This window comes from Cebus imitator, unplaced genomic scaffold (genome assembly GCF_001604975.1).
Source record: "Cebus imitator isolate Cc_AM_T3 unplaced genomic scaffold, Cebus_imitator-1.0 Scaffold0, whole genome shotgun sequence".
NCBI classification, from domain to species: Eukaryota; Metazoa; Chordata; class Mammalia; order Primates; family Cebidae; genus Cebus; species Cebus imitator.
The window spans coordinates 4,295,016-4,311,288 of record NW_016107315.1 but is presented as its reverse complement, the minus strand read 5'-3'; the positions used below and the strand labels follow the sequence as shown (position 1 = coordinate 4,311,288).

At 56.0% G+C, this 16,273-nt stretch overlaps 3 protein-coding genes across 11 annotated transcripts in view; 1 reads left to right on the top strand and 2 right to left on the bottom strand.

The window, feature by feature from the left end:
• Window positions 1–1,492, bottom strand: part of CDHR4 (cadherin related family member 4) — an 8,505-nt gene extending 7,013 nt beyond the window's left edge. For all 4 annotated transcript variants that reach the window (XM_017502249.2, XM_037742545.1, XM_017502404.2 and 1 more), the window contains exons 1-4: window positions 1,372–1,492; window positions 855–1,045; window positions 601–763; window positions 433–524 (exon numbers count right to left, since the gene is read on the bottom strand). In XM_017502249.2, the coding sequence (XP_017357738.1) occupies window positions 433–524; window positions 601–763; window positions 855–1,045; window positions 1,372–1,420 (495 nt within the window). In that variant the 5' untranslated portion in view covers window positions 1,421–1,492. The remainder of the gene's footprint in view (window positions 1–432; window positions 525–600; window positions 764–854; window positions 1,046–1,371) is intronic.
• A 3,130-nt stretch (window positions 1,493–4,622) lies between these two features.
• On the top strand, window positions 4,623–6,875 carry INKA1 (inka box actin regulator 1). Of its 2 annotated transcripts, none has more exons than XM_017501520.2 (2): window positions 4,623–5,284; window positions 6,032–6,875. In XM_017501520.2, exons 1-2 carry the CDS (start codon window positions 5,069–5,071, stop codon window positions 6,830–6,832), a joined length of 1,017 nt encoding a protein of 338 aa, XP_017357009.1. In that variant the 5' UTR covers window positions 4,623–5,068; the 3' UTR covers window positions 6,833–6,875. The 2 variants fall into 2 exon arrangements, with proteins under 2 accessions (XP_017357009.1, XP_017357091.1); XM_017501602.2 differs by lacking the exon at window positions 4,623–5,284 and adding an exon at window positions 5,291–5,473.
• A 174-nt stretch (window positions 6,876–7,049) lies between these two features.
• On the bottom strand, window positions 7,050–15,760 carry UBA7 (ubiquitin like modifier activating enzyme 7). Of its 5 annotated transcripts, none has more exons than XM_017501123.2 (24): window positions 15,520–15,760; window positions 15,268–15,436; window positions 15,038–15,172; window positions 14,853–14,959; window positions 14,438–14,528; window positions 14,198–14,333; window positions 13,904–14,001; window positions 13,666–13,812; window positions 13,083–13,265; window positions 12,796–12,903; window positions 12,570–12,662; window positions 12,347–12,502; window positions 12,093–12,258; window positions 11,808–12,013; window positions 11,646–11,710; window positions 11,373–11,556; window positions 11,225–11,299; window positions 10,791–10,974; window positions 10,210–10,292; window positions 9,848–9,940; window positions 9,564–9,755; window positions 7,917–8,009; window positions 7,740–7,840; window positions 7,050–7,281 (listed from the first exon to the last, which is right to left on the bottom strand). In XM_017501123.2, the coding sequence occupies exons 1-24, from the start codon at window positions 15,573–15,575 to the stop codon at window positions 7,152–7,154; spliced, it is 3,051 nt and encodes a 1,016-aa protein (XP_017356612.1). In that variant the 5' UTR covers window positions 15,576–15,760; the 3' UTR covers window positions 7,050–7,151. The 5 variants fall into 5 exon arrangements, with proteins under 5 accessions (XP_017356612.1, XP_017356664.1, XP_017356736.1 ...); XM_017501175.2 differs by having other exon boundaries at window positions 12,582–12,662; window positions 15,520–15,759; XM_017501247.2 differs by lacking the exon at window positions 12,796–12,903.
• Window positions 15,761–16,273: the final 513 nt, after the last annotated feature.

The following is a 16,273-nucleotide window of genomic DNA, read 5'->3' as shown; positions in this document are numbered from 1 at the left end:
TTTTTTTTTTTGTATTTTTAGTAGAGACAGAGCCTCACTACAATGGCCAGGCTGGTCTCAAACTCCTGAGGCTGCCTGCCTCAGGCCCCAAAGTGCTGGGATTACAGGTGTGAGCTACTGTGCCTGGCCATTACCTGTTTTTTTTTTTTTTTAACAGCAGTAATGCAAAATTGTCATAGAGAACTGAGAACACATAGCAGATCTTGAAAGAAGAAACTCAGCCCCTGAGATGTCCCTGTGGGAACAGCCATGGTCACTGGGGGTGAGCAGCCCTCAGCAGTGCTCTCCGAGAACATGCATCATGTAGAGGCTCATCTATGCCTTTGCTGCAAGGTTCCTCTGCAGGCTGTGCCTGGCCAGGCAGGATTAATTTACTCTCTCCATCCCCCCAGCCCCCATCCTGTCACCCACCATCCCATGTTCTAGGCTCACCTGGGCTCTGTGGAGTTCCAGGCCTGGGAGGAGCAGAATGTACAGCCGAGCCCCAGGTCTGACTGTCTCTGGCACCCGAATCATTTCCCCAGCTGGCCAGAGGGGAAGTCAGGGAGGATCTGTTTGGGCCATGCCTGCCCACCTCCTACTGACTGCCCCTGGCCTCACCTGGACTGGCAAATTGACCAGCACACTGGATATGGCTAAGGTCCCGCTGCACATCCACAAACAGTGGTCCCTCCGTCACATAGTTGCCGCATGTAAACTTCAGCCACAGCTTGTAGTGGTTCACCATCAGGGCATCCAGTCGAGCAGAGCTGCTCAAGGTCAACTGTGGTGGGTAGGCAGTGCCCATGTGGAGCTTGGAAATTTTAGGTCTGCCCTTTTGCCCCCACAGTCCCCAGTTGTACACATGACCTTACCTTGCCCACATAGGTCCCTTGCCACCTGGCCAAGCTGGGTGGGTTGAAGAAGGTGGTGGGTGGCTGGACATTGAGCAACTCCAGGGTGGGTGTGGGTGTGTAGGAGGAGCAATTGAAGGAGAAAAACTGAAGGACTGTGCCAGGGCCCTGGCTCTCAGAGACATTTATAAACCAGGGCAGGCTGTGGAGGTCTGTGAAAAGCAGAGAATTCAGGCTGGAGGCTCCCCAGGCTGATGGAACCACACATACTAGCATAGTTCTGTCTTTTTGCCACAGAGCCTGGCCACACCTTGGGGCCAAGCAGCTAAGGTCTTTCCTTGTACCCAGCATCCAACATTTCACAGATGGGGAGTGAGAACTTGTTTGAGGAAGCAGCCAAGATAAGGGATGAGGGCCAGGGGTTCAGATTCTTATACTTTCCTACCTCTCCCCCAACCCCTGTCCTCTATGGTAGCTTATTTAGGAAGGTCAGGATATCAAGGGGAAACTAGGGTTCCCCCACCCACTACCTCCTTACCAGAGACCACCAGAGCAAAGAGGAGCACGAGGAGCCTGAGCAGCACCATGATGACCTGAAGACAGAGACAGCAGAGGAGGCTTCAGAAAGCTAGGCTGTTTGTCTGACCTACCCTGTTGCCAGGTCAGTTGCTCAAACATAGCTGGGCAGGCGGGATTCCTGGGCCTCCCGGATTCTAGCCCCACCCATCCCTGGTGACTGAGTTCTAGCCCCCTGGCAAGCTTCCAGAGGCTCAGAATATCCCATTTTCCATTGCCGCTTCATTACTACAACTCCAAGGGCATGGAAGTGGAGGAGGATTGAGGTTCAGATGAGGAAACTGGTCATCCAATCCTTGGAGATAGAGCAAGCACAGCACCCAGGAAAATTGGGCCCAGGACCTGCTAACCCACAGAGTCTCAACTCCATCTGGACCCCCTCCATTAGAACATTATCTGTCTATAAAATACGAGCCCAACCATCAACAAAATCTCTCAAAATTTGCTGGGTGTGGTGGCTCATATCTGTAATCCCAGCACTTTGGGAAGCTGAGGTGGGAAAATCACTTGAGCTCAGCGGTTCAATATCAGCCTGGGCAACAAAGTGAAACCCCTATCTCTACAAAAAATTAGTTGGATATGGTGGTGCAGGCCTATAGTCCCAGCCATTCAGGAGGCTGAAGTAGGAAGATTGCTTGAACTCCAAGAGATCGAGGCTGCAGTGAGCCATGATTGTGCCACTGTACTCCAACCTAAGTGGCAGAGCAAGACCCTGTCAAAAAAAAAAAAAAAAAAAAGTTGTCTACATCCAACAAACAAAAGGAATCCTTTATGATAGAAATACAAATACTGTTTACCTTTGAGAATATCAATTGGATAGGGCACCAGTTGGCTTCCAGGAGTTGCTGAGGCAGTTCTATATCTTTATCTGGGTGGCAGTTGCACAACTGTCTACAGATACATTTATAGAACTGTAACTTTCAAATTTGTTCATCTATTGTGTTTATATTATGTCTTTTTTTTTTTTTTTTTTTGAGATGGAGTCTAAATCTGTCTCCCAGGCTGGAATGCAGTGGCACAATCTCAGCTCACTGCAACTTCTGCCTCCTGGGTTCAAGCAATTCTCTGCCTCAGCCTTTCAAGTAACTGGGATTACAGGCGCCCACCACCACACCCAGCTAATTTTTTTTTTTTTTTGTATTTTTAGTAGAGATGGGGTTTTATCATCTTGGCCAGGCTGGTCTTGAACTCCTGACTTCGTGATCCATCCGCCTCGGCCTCCCAAAGTGCTGGTATTACAGTCATGAGTCACCGTGCCTAGCCATATGTCAGGTTTTTGTTTGTTTGTTTTTTATTTTTTTGAGATGGAATCTCGCTCTGTCACCCAAGCTGGAGTGAAGTGGCATGATCTCGGCTTACTGCAATCTCCACCTCCTGGGTTCAAGTGATTCTCCTGCCTCTGCTTCCTGAGTAGCTGAGATTACAGGTGCTTGCCACTGCACCCAGCTAATTTTTGTATTTTTAGTAGAGACGGGGTTTCACTATGTTGGCCAGGGTGGTCTCGAACTCTTGACCTTGTGATCCACCTGCCTCGGCCTCCCAAAGTGCTGGGATTACAGGTGTGAGCCACCGCGCCCGGTCTATGTTAATTTTTTAAAAGTTTTCTACCCAGGCATGGTGGCGCATGCCTGTATGGGAGGCTGAGGCAGGAGGATCGTTTGAGCTCAGAAATTCGAGACCAGCCTGGACAACATGGGGAACCCCATCTCTATTAAAAAAATACTAAAAATTAGCTGGGTGTGGTGACACATGCCTATAGTCCCAGCTACTCAGGAGGCTGAGATAGGAGGGTCACTTAAGCCCCAGAGATCGAGGCTGCAGTGAGCCAAGATCGTGCTACCACACTCCAGCCTGGGCAACAGAGTGAGGTGCTGTCTCAAAAAAAAAAGTTGTCTTCATTATCTGTCTCCAGTTCTTCAGCCCTCACTCTTTTCTCTACACACTCTAATAAGGCTTGTCCATCTCTACACAAAACTTCCCTTGTCAGGGTTCCCAATGACCCATGCACTGCAGAATTCAGTGGTTTGTTCTTCATCCTCACTGCCTTGGCAGCATTCAATGCTTGTTCCCCTTGGCTCCTGAGTCCCTACACTCTCATATTTCTCCTGGCTGTTCCTGCTCAGCCTCTTTGATAGTTCTGCTTCATATCTCCCCTATTTCCACCTCGTGGAATGTTCCAGGGCACAATCTTGGTTGCTGTCCCCCTCTGTCTGCATTCATCTCCCACCCCACCTCATCCAGGCCTATGGCCTTACATATCATCCATTCTGTCCTATGCCTCCCAGATCCAAGGCTCCAGTGCTGATCGCTCTCCTGAAGTCTAGAGTCATACACCTAGCGGCTGACCCTGCAACTACTGTTGGATGTCTAACAGGCATCTCAAGGGTTACATGTCCATAAATGATCACTGAATCCAGTCTTTCCCAGATCAGTTTATGGCAATTTCATCCAACCAGCTGTTAATGCCAGAAATGTAGGAGTCATGCTTGATGCCTCTCTTTTCCTGCCCACATCCATGCATCAGCAAGACTGATTTTGGCTCCAAAACATACCCCAAAGTGACCCCCTTCAGTGCACTTGCCCTGCCCAGGCCTAGGCCTTCCCCTTCCTTGCCTGCATGAGGGCAGGGGCCTCCACTCATTGCAGAATCCTTTTCTGAAAGCAGCTGGAATTATCTAAACAAGGGCTAGCCCAGGTGATTCCTGCTCAAAGGCCCCCATTGCTCCTCATCACACCAAGAACATAACCCACATTCTGCTATAAGGCCGTTGGTGCCTGGTTTTGCTAACCTTTTCCTTTCTGCCACCACCACCACCAATCACAGACATCTGGACCTTCTTTATGTACCGTTCCTGTCCCTCGGGATCTTCTCCCTGGCTGCTTCTTCTGTCTAGAATGCCCCTCTTCTTGATTGCATCCTGATGTCACCTCCTGAGACTGTCCTTCCCCAGGCTAGCCCATAGCCCTCCTTCCCTCGTATTTTCCTGTTGCTGGTGTGTCCAGTCTGTCTGCAGCTACGCTACCCTTAAACCCAGCCTGCGATAATAGAGCAGCCTCAGGAGACAGGCTCACCCCTGCACCGACCCTCAGCTTGCACCTGGTACCGGCAGAGGGAATGCCTATGGTCGCGTGTCGCCGCTGGACTCGTGGCTAGCCGAGCACTCCCCACCAGAGGGCAGTCCCGTCTAGCTTGGTTGGGACGCGACTGAGGCCCCGCGGATGCGCTGCCACAAAATCCCGCGCTCTCTGAATCCTCAGACGGGCCGAACCCCACTTCCATCCCGTCCACGGAGTGCCAAAGCCAGCCTCAGGAACGGGTCCCGTGGGTCAGACCCCTAGTGGGCCACAACCTCTCTGGGTCCGACCATCCTTGGCGCTCTGCCTACAAGCGGGCGCAGCACGGCGCCCCGTGGGAGGGACCGCTATTCCACCATAGAATAAATGGGGAGGGTGAGGCCCCCACAATAAGGCGACCTGCCCTGCGTCATGCAGCAAACGCAGGGTCTGCTCAACTGTCAGGGGATTGAAGGTCCCCGGCCCGACCCCGTCCGACTTCCAGCTACGACCCCGCCCTTCCCCGCAAGAGCCGCGGCGGAGTCGGGAGGGATGCAGGGCTTTAGCCCCGCCCCGTTTGGCCGCGGGGCTGGGGCGGGGCGCTGATGCCAGATGTCGGGGCGGCGGCGGCTGGAGCTACGGAGAGCGAGGAGCCGCGCAGCCAGGCGGAGGCTGAGGGCGCCGCTGGCCGGCCAGCCCAGCCCTCTCAGCGTCGCTCCGCCGGGGTTCCGAGAGGAGCTGGCAGGCTCGGTGGGGATCTCGGCACGGACATGCACAGCGCTCGGCTTGACAGCTTCCTCAGCCAGCTCCGCTGGGAACTGGTGAGGCTTGGGAGCGGGTGCGGTTCGTGAGGACGCGTGCGGGGTGCCAGGCTGCCGCCCGGCCCGAACACCAAACGGGTGCGGGGTGGCTAGTGTGCCAGTCCGAGGCAGGGTGGGGGCGGCGCGGCGCCTATGGCCCAGATGGCCCGTGTCGGGTTTCGGACAGTTGGGAACTGCGCTGGGCATCAGGTAACAGCACCCAGCTGGCCGTGCTGCTGGAACTGCGCAGGAGGAGAGAGTAGAAAGGGGACTTCTTTGGGGACGGGGCATGGGGCGGCAAGGGACTCACGAGGTGCTGGCGCTGCTGTGAACGCCCCCTACTTCAGGCTGATTTGTGCCTCTTCTACCCCTCAGTTAGCAAGGGATCTTTCTCTGAAAGACGCTTTGGGGAACTGAATCCCCCAATAGGCATTGGATGCCCCTCCAGTCCTGGGCAAGACCTACTTACCCGTTCAGGCCCGCAACCCTGCCTGCCTGCCCGCCCGCCGGCCCTGGTGGCGTGTGCCGACTTGCCCGGCCCTACGTGCTGCAGCCTGCCGGACTGCCACCAGGTCGGTGGATGAGAACCACACCAGCTTCAAGTGCCAGCACCCCCATGCCTGCCCTGTGCTCACTAGCACCCGGCTGCCCAGGCCAGCAGGCCTATCCAAGCTTCCTGGACCCTCTCTTCTCTGGACTGGCCTGGCAGGCAGGCAGGAAGGGGTGACAAGTGATACCTCTCTGACTTCTACCCTCTCTTCCCCTCAGCTGTGTGGCCGGGACACAGGCTCACCCCCAATGCCTGGCTCCCTGCAGCCAACCCCCCAAACTGGCCCAGATGTGCAGCCCAGCCACCAGCTTAGGGCCTCAGGTGCCTTGGAAGAGGACTCAGTCTGCTGTGTGGAGGAGGAGGAAGAGGAGGAAGCAGTGGTGACAGAAGACAGGGATGCAGCCTTGGGAGGCCCCAGGGAGCATGCCCTGGACTGGGACTCTGGCTTCTCCGAGGTGTCGGGCAGCACATGGCGAGAGGAAGAACTGCCTGCACCCCAGCGCCCAGCACCCTCAGCACAGCCCCTTCGTAGGCAGCGCCTCTCAGTCAGTGGCCTCCCCATGGCTGGCAGAGCCCCAGTAGCCAGTGCACCACCTAGCCACCGTCCACGGCCCAAGTCCACCCCAGATGCCTGCCTGGAGCACTGGCAGGGACTGGAAGCAGAGGACTGGACAGCAGCCCTACTGAACAGGGGTCGCAGTCGCCAGCCCCTGGTACTGGGGGACAATTGCTTTGCTGACTTGGTGCACAATTGGATGGAGCTGCCTGAGGCAGGGAGTGAAGGGGGTGATGGAGGTGGGCCCCGTGCCCGTGCTCGACCCCCTCAGTTCCTACTTGGCCTCTCTGAGCAGCTTCGTCGCCGGCTGGCCAGGGCTCGGCAGACAGCTATGGCAGGAAAGCGACTGTCATGCCCACCTCGCCCAGAAACTGAACTGCCTACAGACGTCTCACGTTTTGCAGCCCTCATGAGCTGCCGAAGCCGACAGCCCATCATCTGCAATGATGTCAGCTACCTCTGACCCTGCCCTCCAGCCTGGGACAATAAAAGCCTTTTTTCTAGACTGTCCTGGTTCCATACCCCTGAGGCGCTAAGAGGCAGCCCCAGCCCTGTGAGGCACAGCCCAGGCATACGAATCTTCTGAAGAGCTTTTTGTTTCCGTGTGAGGGTCCCTGTCTTGCCCGTGTCACACCCGTGTGCATTACTGCATTGTGTTCTACCATCCATCCTTTCCACTATGCCTTCCTTCAACAGCATTTATTGAGTGCCTACTGTGGGCTTACAATGGAGGGCTTGGGATGCAGGGCTCCATCGAGCTAGGTGATGTGGTGGCTGCCTTGTCACAGCTCATAGTGCAGAGGTGGGAAGGCAGTGTCCTCCTCCTCATCCTCACAGCTCAGCTGCAGCACCAACACTCGCGGCCCAGGAGTAGGTTTCTGGCCTGTCACCCGCTGAACCAGTTCTGTCACTCTGGTGGGGGTGGGGTTTAGGGAAGATTGGAGAGGTGAGCAATGGCAAGCAGAGGGCAGCCTGGCATGGACTAGGGAGGGTGCTGGCGGGCCATTAGGAGCCCAAGCCAGGAGCAGGAGACGCTCAAGACAGGAAACATCTGAAACTATTTTAGGAGCAGCTGGTGAGGCAAGCGGGAGGCAGGAAGCTGTGGGTCCCTTGGGGGTGGGCTGTGAAGGGGGCTGTACAGCATGTGGGGAGCCTGTGGGGCTGGCCAAATAGGCAGCTCCTGAAGGCTCCTCCTCAGGCTCTCAGCCCTCACCCCACCCCCAGCCCATTTGCTGGCTCCATTTGGTGAAAGAATGCTTGGGGAGGTGTGAGGGGCCCAGAATGGGGCTGGGAAGATGAAAGGCTGTGTGGCCCCCAGCCCCAGCCTCCAGGGACTGGTGGGGCCTGTCTAAAGCCCCGAGTGGGCTCACCTGAGGGGCAGGCACTGGGCCTGCTTTTCAGGCGACCATCTGGCTGAATAGAGCAGGGCTGGGTGGTGCAGCAGCATCCTCACCCTCAAACCGTGCTGCTCCTAGAGGGAGAAAGGTCAGAAACCAACTGGGCCAGGCTGGGCTGAGCCTAGGGGGTGGGGTAGGGACAGGGCACACCTGAAGATGAGCCAGCAGCGACTCCAGGGTCCTCTCAGGCTGCCCAGCTGATACCTTCAGACGGTCCCAACAGGTCCACTTCAGGTGATGGAACTGGGGTGAGGTAGGGGAGTAGTGAGAGACTTATTACCTCCCCCCTACCCCCATCCCAGTTACCAGCAGCCTTTCCTAGGGGAAGAGCTGGACTAGCAGGAAGCAGGAGCCAGGGGTGGGGGAAGAGGTGGGATCTGGGCCCAGAGTCTCAGCCCCCTCCCTGCCCAGGCCGGGGCCAGCACAGGAAATGGGGCTATGGGGCCCACACAGGGAAACAGACAATCCATCACATGGGCCGGTCATGAGGGTGGGGGATGAGGGGGTGGTGCTTCCTGAGGAAACCCAGAGCAGGGCCTCTGCAGCCTCTGATAAAGCTGCTTGTTCCTCAAAGACAAGGCTGGGAGCTGGGGGGCACATCCTGTCCCCCCATCTTGTACTGCCAGGGCCTTGGGCTACTCATCGGGACACAGGGGCAAAGGGCATAGTGATCACCAGGGCTCCACTGTCCCAGAGACCCCAGCAGGGATACAGTGCATAAAGCCTTCCTCCTGCTCTCCCCTTTCCTTCCAAGAGTCTTGGGGTTCTGGTACCTAGAGCTGAGGACAGAAGGGTGGCTGGCAGGTATCTAGAGACCAGGATTAGGGGGTCCTACCAGCCCCCGAGAAAACACACTGAGGTCAAGCTGAGACTAGGCTAGAGGTGAGATGGGGGCTTCTCCTTCACCAGCTCCAATCCATGAACAAAGACAGCCTGTGTGCTGGTTAGAGGCAGGGCGACTCACAAAGGGGCTCTGTGTGCTATGTCCAGAGGGACCCCAGGCTGCTCTGCAGAAGCCCAGTGCTGGCCCATGACCTCTGCCCTCTCCCTTGTGAGGGCATTCCTTCTACCCCTGTCCTGTGCCCCAAGGAAATGCCAACTGCAGAGCCTAGGAACATGGCTGGAGACATTTACAGCCCTGCAGTCACAGAAACACATGCCCACAAGCCCAGGAACACACACACGTGTACCCACATGCATATCCACACATGCCACATTAAGGACACAGGAAGATGGGAGCCCTGCACTCCCATCTGGCACACAGATGTGCAAGCTTGCTCCTTCCATGCCCACACACCAGGGACGCCCAGACCCCAGTTGCACTCACACCTGTGATACAAATACACTCAGGGCTGCAGACCCCACACCTCTAGTGCAAGCCTGTTACCCTTTAATTCAGCTGGCAGAAGGTAGGCCAGGGCCCCTGTGCCATGCAGGGGAAAGCTAGACCCTTTCTGGGGCTGAGGCCCTGGTCCCCTCCCCACCACCTACCCCTCAGGGGTACTCCAGGGAAGGAGGGAACTGTGGGGAATGTCTGACTCCACTAATGAGTTAAAGCTGCGGCTCCCCTAGATCCTGGGCTTTGGAGGGTTGGGGGTGGGGATGGCTGACGGTTGCTTCCTGTGTCTGACAGGTCTCAGCCTGGCTTCATAGCAGGAAGAGGGCTGGAGGGAATCTTAAGGACTCCTGCACAGTCTGAGTCTCAATGAGAGCCAGCAGCTAGATTGGGGCCTGTGTGGGTAGGTGCAGGGGAAGCCCAGTCCTAGTGGGGCTAAGGGTGAGGTATCATGGGCTCACCATCTGGATGGCTGGGGCAAAAGGCATATAGCGGATGAAGTAGTTTTCAGCCAGATGTAGGTAGCTGTGGCGAAAGGCACTACGAGGTCGTGGCCCACCCACCACCTTATACAGTTCCAGGATCACTAGGCCTGCCACAGCTGCTGTAGTGGTGGCAATGGCTGGGATAATCTGGCCCACGATTAGCTTGCTCTGCCAAGGACAAGAGATTTGGTCTGGGCCCGAGGCATAGGGCCAGGGTTTGGCCCCCACCTCCAGGCCTGAGCCTCAAGGGGTGGGGTTACCTGGGCTCGGTTGACTGGTGGAATCCCATAGTTCTGACATCGCAAGCTAGCTGCCGCTGCCACAAAGTCCACATGGAAGTTGCTGTCATCATCCTGTAAGGCCCAAGTCAAAGTAGTGTTAATACTGCAGCTGTACCCCTCACCATGGCCAACTGTGTGCCACTGCACAGGTCTCCATACAATTCTGGGTGGTGACCTCCATCCCCCCTTGATCAGACAGGCTGAGGTTCAGGGAAGGTGAGCTGCTTCCAGGGCATTGCTGGGAGAACTCAGGCCAAGGGGCTCCAAAACTACCTTCTTGGCTCCTGACCTTTCTCCACAAACTCCCCAGCCCAACTCCTCACTGCCACTTGGGCTCCCACCTTCTCAAACATCAGAGGCTTCAAGGGAGGGCCCGTGCTCCAGACTTCCAAGGCTTTGTTCAGTTCCTTCAACTGCTCAGGGCCTGTCAGGGGAGGGGATGTAGGGACAGTTCTTAGCCCCTGTGTCCTGCACTCTTCTTGGAACCCTGTGCCTATTCTTGGTCTCTGCCAAGGCTGTCACTTATTATTCCTTCATCAAATCAAGAAGCCCCCTTAATTAATGCTACAGTATTCTCTCTAGAAGCCCCGGTCTTCACCTGTGTGTGTGCATGCACCTCTGTGACTCTGTCCTCACCTGTGGGCCATAGCTAGGCACTCCCCAGGAACCAATGGATTTTATTTATTTATTTTGCCAAGAATCTGCCACAAGAACTGGGATGTGGGGTAGGCAGCAGGAAGAAGACCTACTGAGAGACCTGAGGATAAGCCTAAACCTACGGAGGAGTGAGATAGAAGGCCTGAGAGATAGTGAATTGGCTGTAGGTCCCCTAGGCCCTATCTTCCTTCTGCAGCACAGGCTGAGGACAGGACAGGTTCAAGCCCTTGAATGACAGCATGGGGGCCAGGGCCAGGAGCCTCACCAAACTCAGCAGAAGCCGAAGCCAGCTCTGGGTTACTAGGAAAGATGGGGACCATTTGTTGTGGGTCAGGCTGTCGCAGCAACTTCAGCAGCTCCCTGAGTGCAGTCGAGTCCCGTGAGTCAGGCAGCCCATGCATCTGGGCATACAGGTTAGCAGCTGCCCATATGTAGAGGAGGTGCGTGTCCTGCAACCAGACCAAGAGCAGGAGCACAGGCATGGGTGCGCGTAAGCGTGTATGAGTGCATGGGGTGGGGGTCACTGTCCATTTGTGGATCTATTTGAGTGCCTGCCTTTGCCTCACATGTAGACACCCACATGTACACAAGCATGGCTCTCTCTGGCCATCTGTGCATCTCTGCAGAATGCAGAAGTGCCTACCTCTGCTCTGAGGGGCCACATCGCTATCTTGGAACTCCCCAGGGAATCCCACTCACTTGGTTAGTGTCAAACTCCAAGGGCTGGGGACACCGTTTTGGACCCGACCAGAAGGGAGTTTCATCCTCAAGCACCTAGGTAAATAGAGTCTGCTGGGCTCAGTCTGGTCTCCCTGAGCCCCCAGCCTCCTGACCCCTAGCCACACACTTTATTAGGTGGGAGGTGCCTCAGCAGCTGTTTGATGCCATAATGGAAGCAGAGTTCCCAGTGGCCAAGAGCCCATGCCACACAGTCTTGCCAGTTCTGTGGACGCTGTCTCAGGACGCCAAACACTGACTTCAGTAAGGTCAGTGTCTGTGCCCCATCCATGTCTGTCAGGGAACTGTGTGCCCTGCAGAGAGATGAGGAAGTGTGAGAGTGAGTCCTGCAGACTTGTGCTTGGAGCCCTGGACTCCCATCTGCCCCTGTTGGTGGCCTTACTGTTGGTGGTGGTTGATGGTCTCTGCAGACAGTCGGAAGAGTCCCTCAAACTCATTCCGAGCCCACTGTAAAGAAGGGAGAAGAATGAGGTGTCAGGTGGAGAACAGGTCTGCAGCTGAGGGCTGAGCTGGGTGGGGTGGGGGTCTCCAGGGTGCTCCCTACCTGCAGGGTGTGTTCGGCTGTGCTGGGGAAGTACCGCACGGTACAGAAAGGGTAGGAGGTATCCTCAGAAGCTGCAGCTGAGGCAGGGGCTCTGTAGGCCTCAGTCACATGTGGCACGAACACTTTAGCACTGCCCCGGGTACCCAATGTGCCTGCTTCCAGCAATGGCTTCAGATAGTGGGTGCAGCGAGCAGCCACATAGCGCCCTGGCAAGGGAGCAGCGGGTCAGAAGTGGGGCTGGCACAGCTGTAGGCAAGGGACTGAACTTCGAGGTCAAGCACTCACGGGCCTGGAAACTGTCCAGGGCGGCAGCCACGCCATCCACACAGGAGAAAAAGTTATCCCCATAGATGTCCTCTGTAGTAGGATCCAGTGGGTAGGTGAGTGGGATCACCTGTAAGTCTGGGTTCAGGCCCTGGGCAGCTGCTGCAGCTACCTCTGCCTTGGGTCTCTGGGAAGAGAGCAGGAAGATGCTGGGTGGGAAGCTGTATGGGAGGACAGTCTGGGACGCAGGAGTGTGGGGAGGGGTCAGCACTCACACCAATGTCCTGGGACCTGAAGAGGAACTGACGGCTGAGGTTGGAGAGCTCTATGTGGTCCATGTCGGCAACAGTCAAGCGCCCGCTGTTCCCAGCCCCGAGTCCCACTAGGGCAAAGCCTTTGAGCAGCTCACAACCAATGGCACCAGCACCCACCTGTTGGCAGGAACAGCTTTAGCCAGAGGGGCTGGGCTGGTCCTCCCAAAGGCACTCCCAACCTCACCTCACAGCTCACCAGGAGGTAGTGCTGGCGGCTCAGTTTCTCTTGAAAATCAGCCCCAAACACCGCAATTTGCCCATCATAGCGGCTGCCTCTCTAGGGAACAGAGACAGGAGTCAGTGGTGGCTACTGGCCTGCATCTCCTTCTTACACTGAGTTTTCTGAATCAAGACCTGGAGGCCATTCCTCATGCCTCTCCCCTAGTCCTGATTTTGGACAAGGCTCTCACCGGGGAACAGTCCTCAGGACTGGGAAGCAGCTCCCCATCTTCCGGAAGACAATCGAGGGCGTCAAAGTAAAGCCATTGATCCAGAGGCATGAATGTCCTGGAGATCGCCTGGGGGAGCACTTTAGGCTGGGCATTCCTGCTGCCTCCTGACCCCCTCAGATTCTGGCTGGAGGCTGCACCCAGGTTGGTGAAGCCTCCAGGGCGGCTGTCTGGCGCTGGGTACCCTCTGATACACACACTGAACTCCACACCTTCCCAGTACCTCCCACACCCATGTCTGTGCCCACCTTCAGCACTTCCTGGGCAGCTACTGCACCCAGCATGGCCACCATAGGGCTCAAGACACCTGCACTGCTTAGGGCAACTGTCCGCACTAGGGCCTCATCCAATGGCTGTTCTAGTTGCTCTTCCTCTGTCCACTTCAGTGGTTCTAGGTCCTGGGCCAGGCCCACCACAGTCTCTGCGTCAACCTGTTGATAGGACTCTGTGGGCAAAGTAGCCCCACCCGGAGCTCCACCCTGTACTCAAATCCTTCCAGCCACCCTCCATCCACCCTGTTCCATAGAAGAGGAAGCAGAAGCCTAGGTGGGAAGGCCTGGCCCTGCTGCCAGAACCACTAGAGGATGCCCAGCAACAGACAGCAGCCCAAGAGGCTTCACTAATCTGAGTGCAGCTTCCAGCACAGATCTGAGGGGTCAGAGTATAGCAGGGGTCCCCAGGATGTGTGCCTGGCACTTCCATGGAACCAGTCTCGAGAGGCTGCAGTGTTAGCAGATCAAACTTGGATCTGTGAATTGTCATTGTTGCCTCTGCTAAGTGGGACCCCAATAAATGACAGAGGCTGGGGGTTGGGGCAACAGGGCTACTCACAGGATCCCAGGGCTGGGGTGGTCGGCCATGGAGGTGCTCAAACTTGTGCAGTGCACGGATGGCCTGATGCAAGCAGTGAGCGCGGTGAACTTCCTGGGGATTCTGGGCTACCACATGGGGCTGGAGCAGGGCTGTGTGCAGGGACTTCTGCAAGGGCACCTGGCTCAGGGACTAGTCCAGAATGCTGTGGGCCCCTCAAGGCGACCAGCTCCCCTACCTCGGATGCACTTGCACTCACATGTCTCACAGTCTTGGGTCTCTTGACTTCTGTGATAGCCCCACCACGCAAGTACCGAGAGAAAGTTGCTGTGTCTCCAATTTCCAGGGACCCATCCTCTGAGGGCGATCAAGTCTAGTCAGTATGACCCTTGAGCCTGAGTAGTTCCCACACCCCATCCTATCTTGCGTCTGTGTCCCAGACCTGCTGCACCATGAAGAAGGTGGAGGGACAGCCCATTCCAAGGGCCAGACTGTGCTCACTCCCAGTGGAGGCTTGGGCCCTGCACCTGGAGTCGGAATGGGATTGGCTTACCCCGCACGTGGATAGACCGGGGAGCACAGTCGTTGAGCTCAACCATTCCCTCAATTCCCGAGAAAGTCACCAAGTCTCCATCACAGAAGCAGTGGGTATTGGCCCCTTTCCTCAGAGTGAGAACACCAGGGGAGCCCTGGGTAGGAGGAAGCTTGGCTCAGGGGTGCCTGGACCTGCCTTCCGCAGGCCCTGGCAGCCTCTCCTTGGTCAGCAGGTGAGTGTCCACAGTTCAGCACCCACCTGGGAGATGTGCTGGATGGCAGCTGTCAGGGGTTCTGCCTCTGTGGGGTCCTGCACAGTGAAATTCTCACCAAAGTCACAGAACAACTGCCTGAGATGGGATGGTAGGGGTCACTGAGGCAGCTCACAGGCTCTGCTTAAGGATAGGGGATAGTAGGGCAGGGCCAGAGGGCCAGAATTGGGAAAGAAATGCTAGGAGAGGCTTAGGAACTAGAAGTTTGAGAGGGTTACTGGAGCAGGTCTGGAGGCTAGGGTGGAGGAACCAGAGGGCAGGACTGGGGATGAGAATCAGAAAGGCATGCCGGGCTAGACCTGAAGCTGACTGGAGGGGTACTGGGGCAAACCTGGAGCTGAGGACAGCATGGGGCCAGTTGCTGGCCGTAATGTGGTAGGCTAGGCAGGCAGTCTTACTCACCCCACAAGGCCCCGGGTGTCAGCCGCCAGAAAGCAAACTCCATGCTTATGGCACAAGGTACCCACCTTCAGCTGTTCCTCCAGCTTCGCAGCAGTCAGCACCACCACCTGGGTAGACACTGATCAGCAGGGCCAAAACCACCGACCAGCCCTTCCTGCTCTTGAGGGCTGCAGGCCTGGGCTTACCTGGAAGTCCAACAGTAGGTCCTCAGTGATGTCACCCGTGTGCATGATGACCTTGACATCTCTGTTGAGCTGAGCCAAGGGCTCTTGAGAGGCCTCGGCTCTGCTCCTTTCCAAGTCCTGTTCTGAGAGGAGAAACTAGGGAGAGAGCCAGTATGCCTGAGTAAAGACACTCCTCTTGGGCTGTGCCCCTACCTTGGTCTGGCAGCCCATAGGTCCCCCAGGACACTTACCTGGGCAGCCAGATCAGACCAGCAGGTGGGGTGGGGATCATGCAGAGTGAGGCTACCCACCCCCATCAGGACCAAGTTCTTGGCCACCTCGGCCCCCAGGCCCTGCAGACCTGACAGCAGGACCCTGGCTCCCCGAATCTTCTGCATGGCAGGTGAGCCCAGCACATACCTGTGGATGGGAAGCAGGAGGCAAGCAGTTGTGTATCAGAGGTCTGAAGACCAGCCCACTCTCCACCCCACCTCAAGTCTCACAGCTGTCTTGAATACAGCTCTTCATTCAGCAGCTTTGAAGCATCCAGGGCATCCATCTTCAAACCTGGGGCTGAACAGTAGGCTACAGAACTCAGAGACAGGGTCTTTGTGTAGGAGGCAGTGACTGCAGGGACCAGCGCCCTGCTGTAGCCAGTGCAAACAGGCACCAAGGCCAAGGGAGTAAGAGTGGCTGCTAGTTACAGCTCTCTTCCTGGCTCCTCTGGAGAAAACAAAAGTGAAAGTTAAACTATGCTCTGAGCTGGCTCGGGATGCTGCCTGCAGACGCCAGCCACAGACAGGCCCTTCAGGGTCTAAAACCTGGGATAAGTTCCAGGACTCCAAGAGGTGATCAGTCTCTGAGTGTCAGCCAGAGGGTGGGAAGCATGGGGCAGCCACATTCACAAATGTCCTTATTTTTCTTTTAGACTTTTATTTTGAAATAATTACAGACTCACAAGAAGTGGCAAAAAAAATAGTGCAGAGAGGTCCTGTGTACCGTTCATGGGAGTCTCCTTTTGCCTTCTTAGGAAACTAGGGCCAGTTCTCTGGGAGATGAACCACTGTTTCTCACAAAACTCCATAATAGCCAAACCAAGTGCTGGCTTAAGTTTTTGTTGTTGTTGTTGTTATTGTTAATTTAGGTGAAATTCATGTAACAAAATTAACCATTTTAAAGTACACAATGCAGTGGCATTGTACATCCACAATGTTGTGTAACCATCACGTCTCTCTAGTCTCAAAATTTTTCATCACC

Bases quoted from the DNA above. Each gene is read 5' to 3' on its own strand.
- INKA1 (XM_017501520.2), top strand. From the start codon at position 5,069: ATGCCAGATGTCGGGGCGGCGGCGGCTGGAGCTACGGAGAGCGAGGAG. The intron at 5,285-6,031 runs GTGAGGCTTGGG...TCTTCCCCTCAG, and splicing joins GCCAGCTCCGCTGGGAACTG to CTGTGTGGCCGGGACACAGG.
- UBA7 (XM_017501123.2), bottom strand. From the start codon at position 15,575: ATGGATGCCCTGGATGCTTCAAAGCTGCTGAATGAAGAGCTGTATTCA. The intron at 13,813-13,903 runs GTGAGTGCAAGT...GTGCCCTTGCAG, and splicing joins GACCCAAGACTGTGAGACAT to AAGTCCCTGCACACAGCCCT. The intron at 11,300-11,372 runs GTGTGTGGCTAG...CTATTTACCTAG, and splicing joins GGCACCTCCCACCTAATAAA to GTGCTTGAGGATGAAACTCC.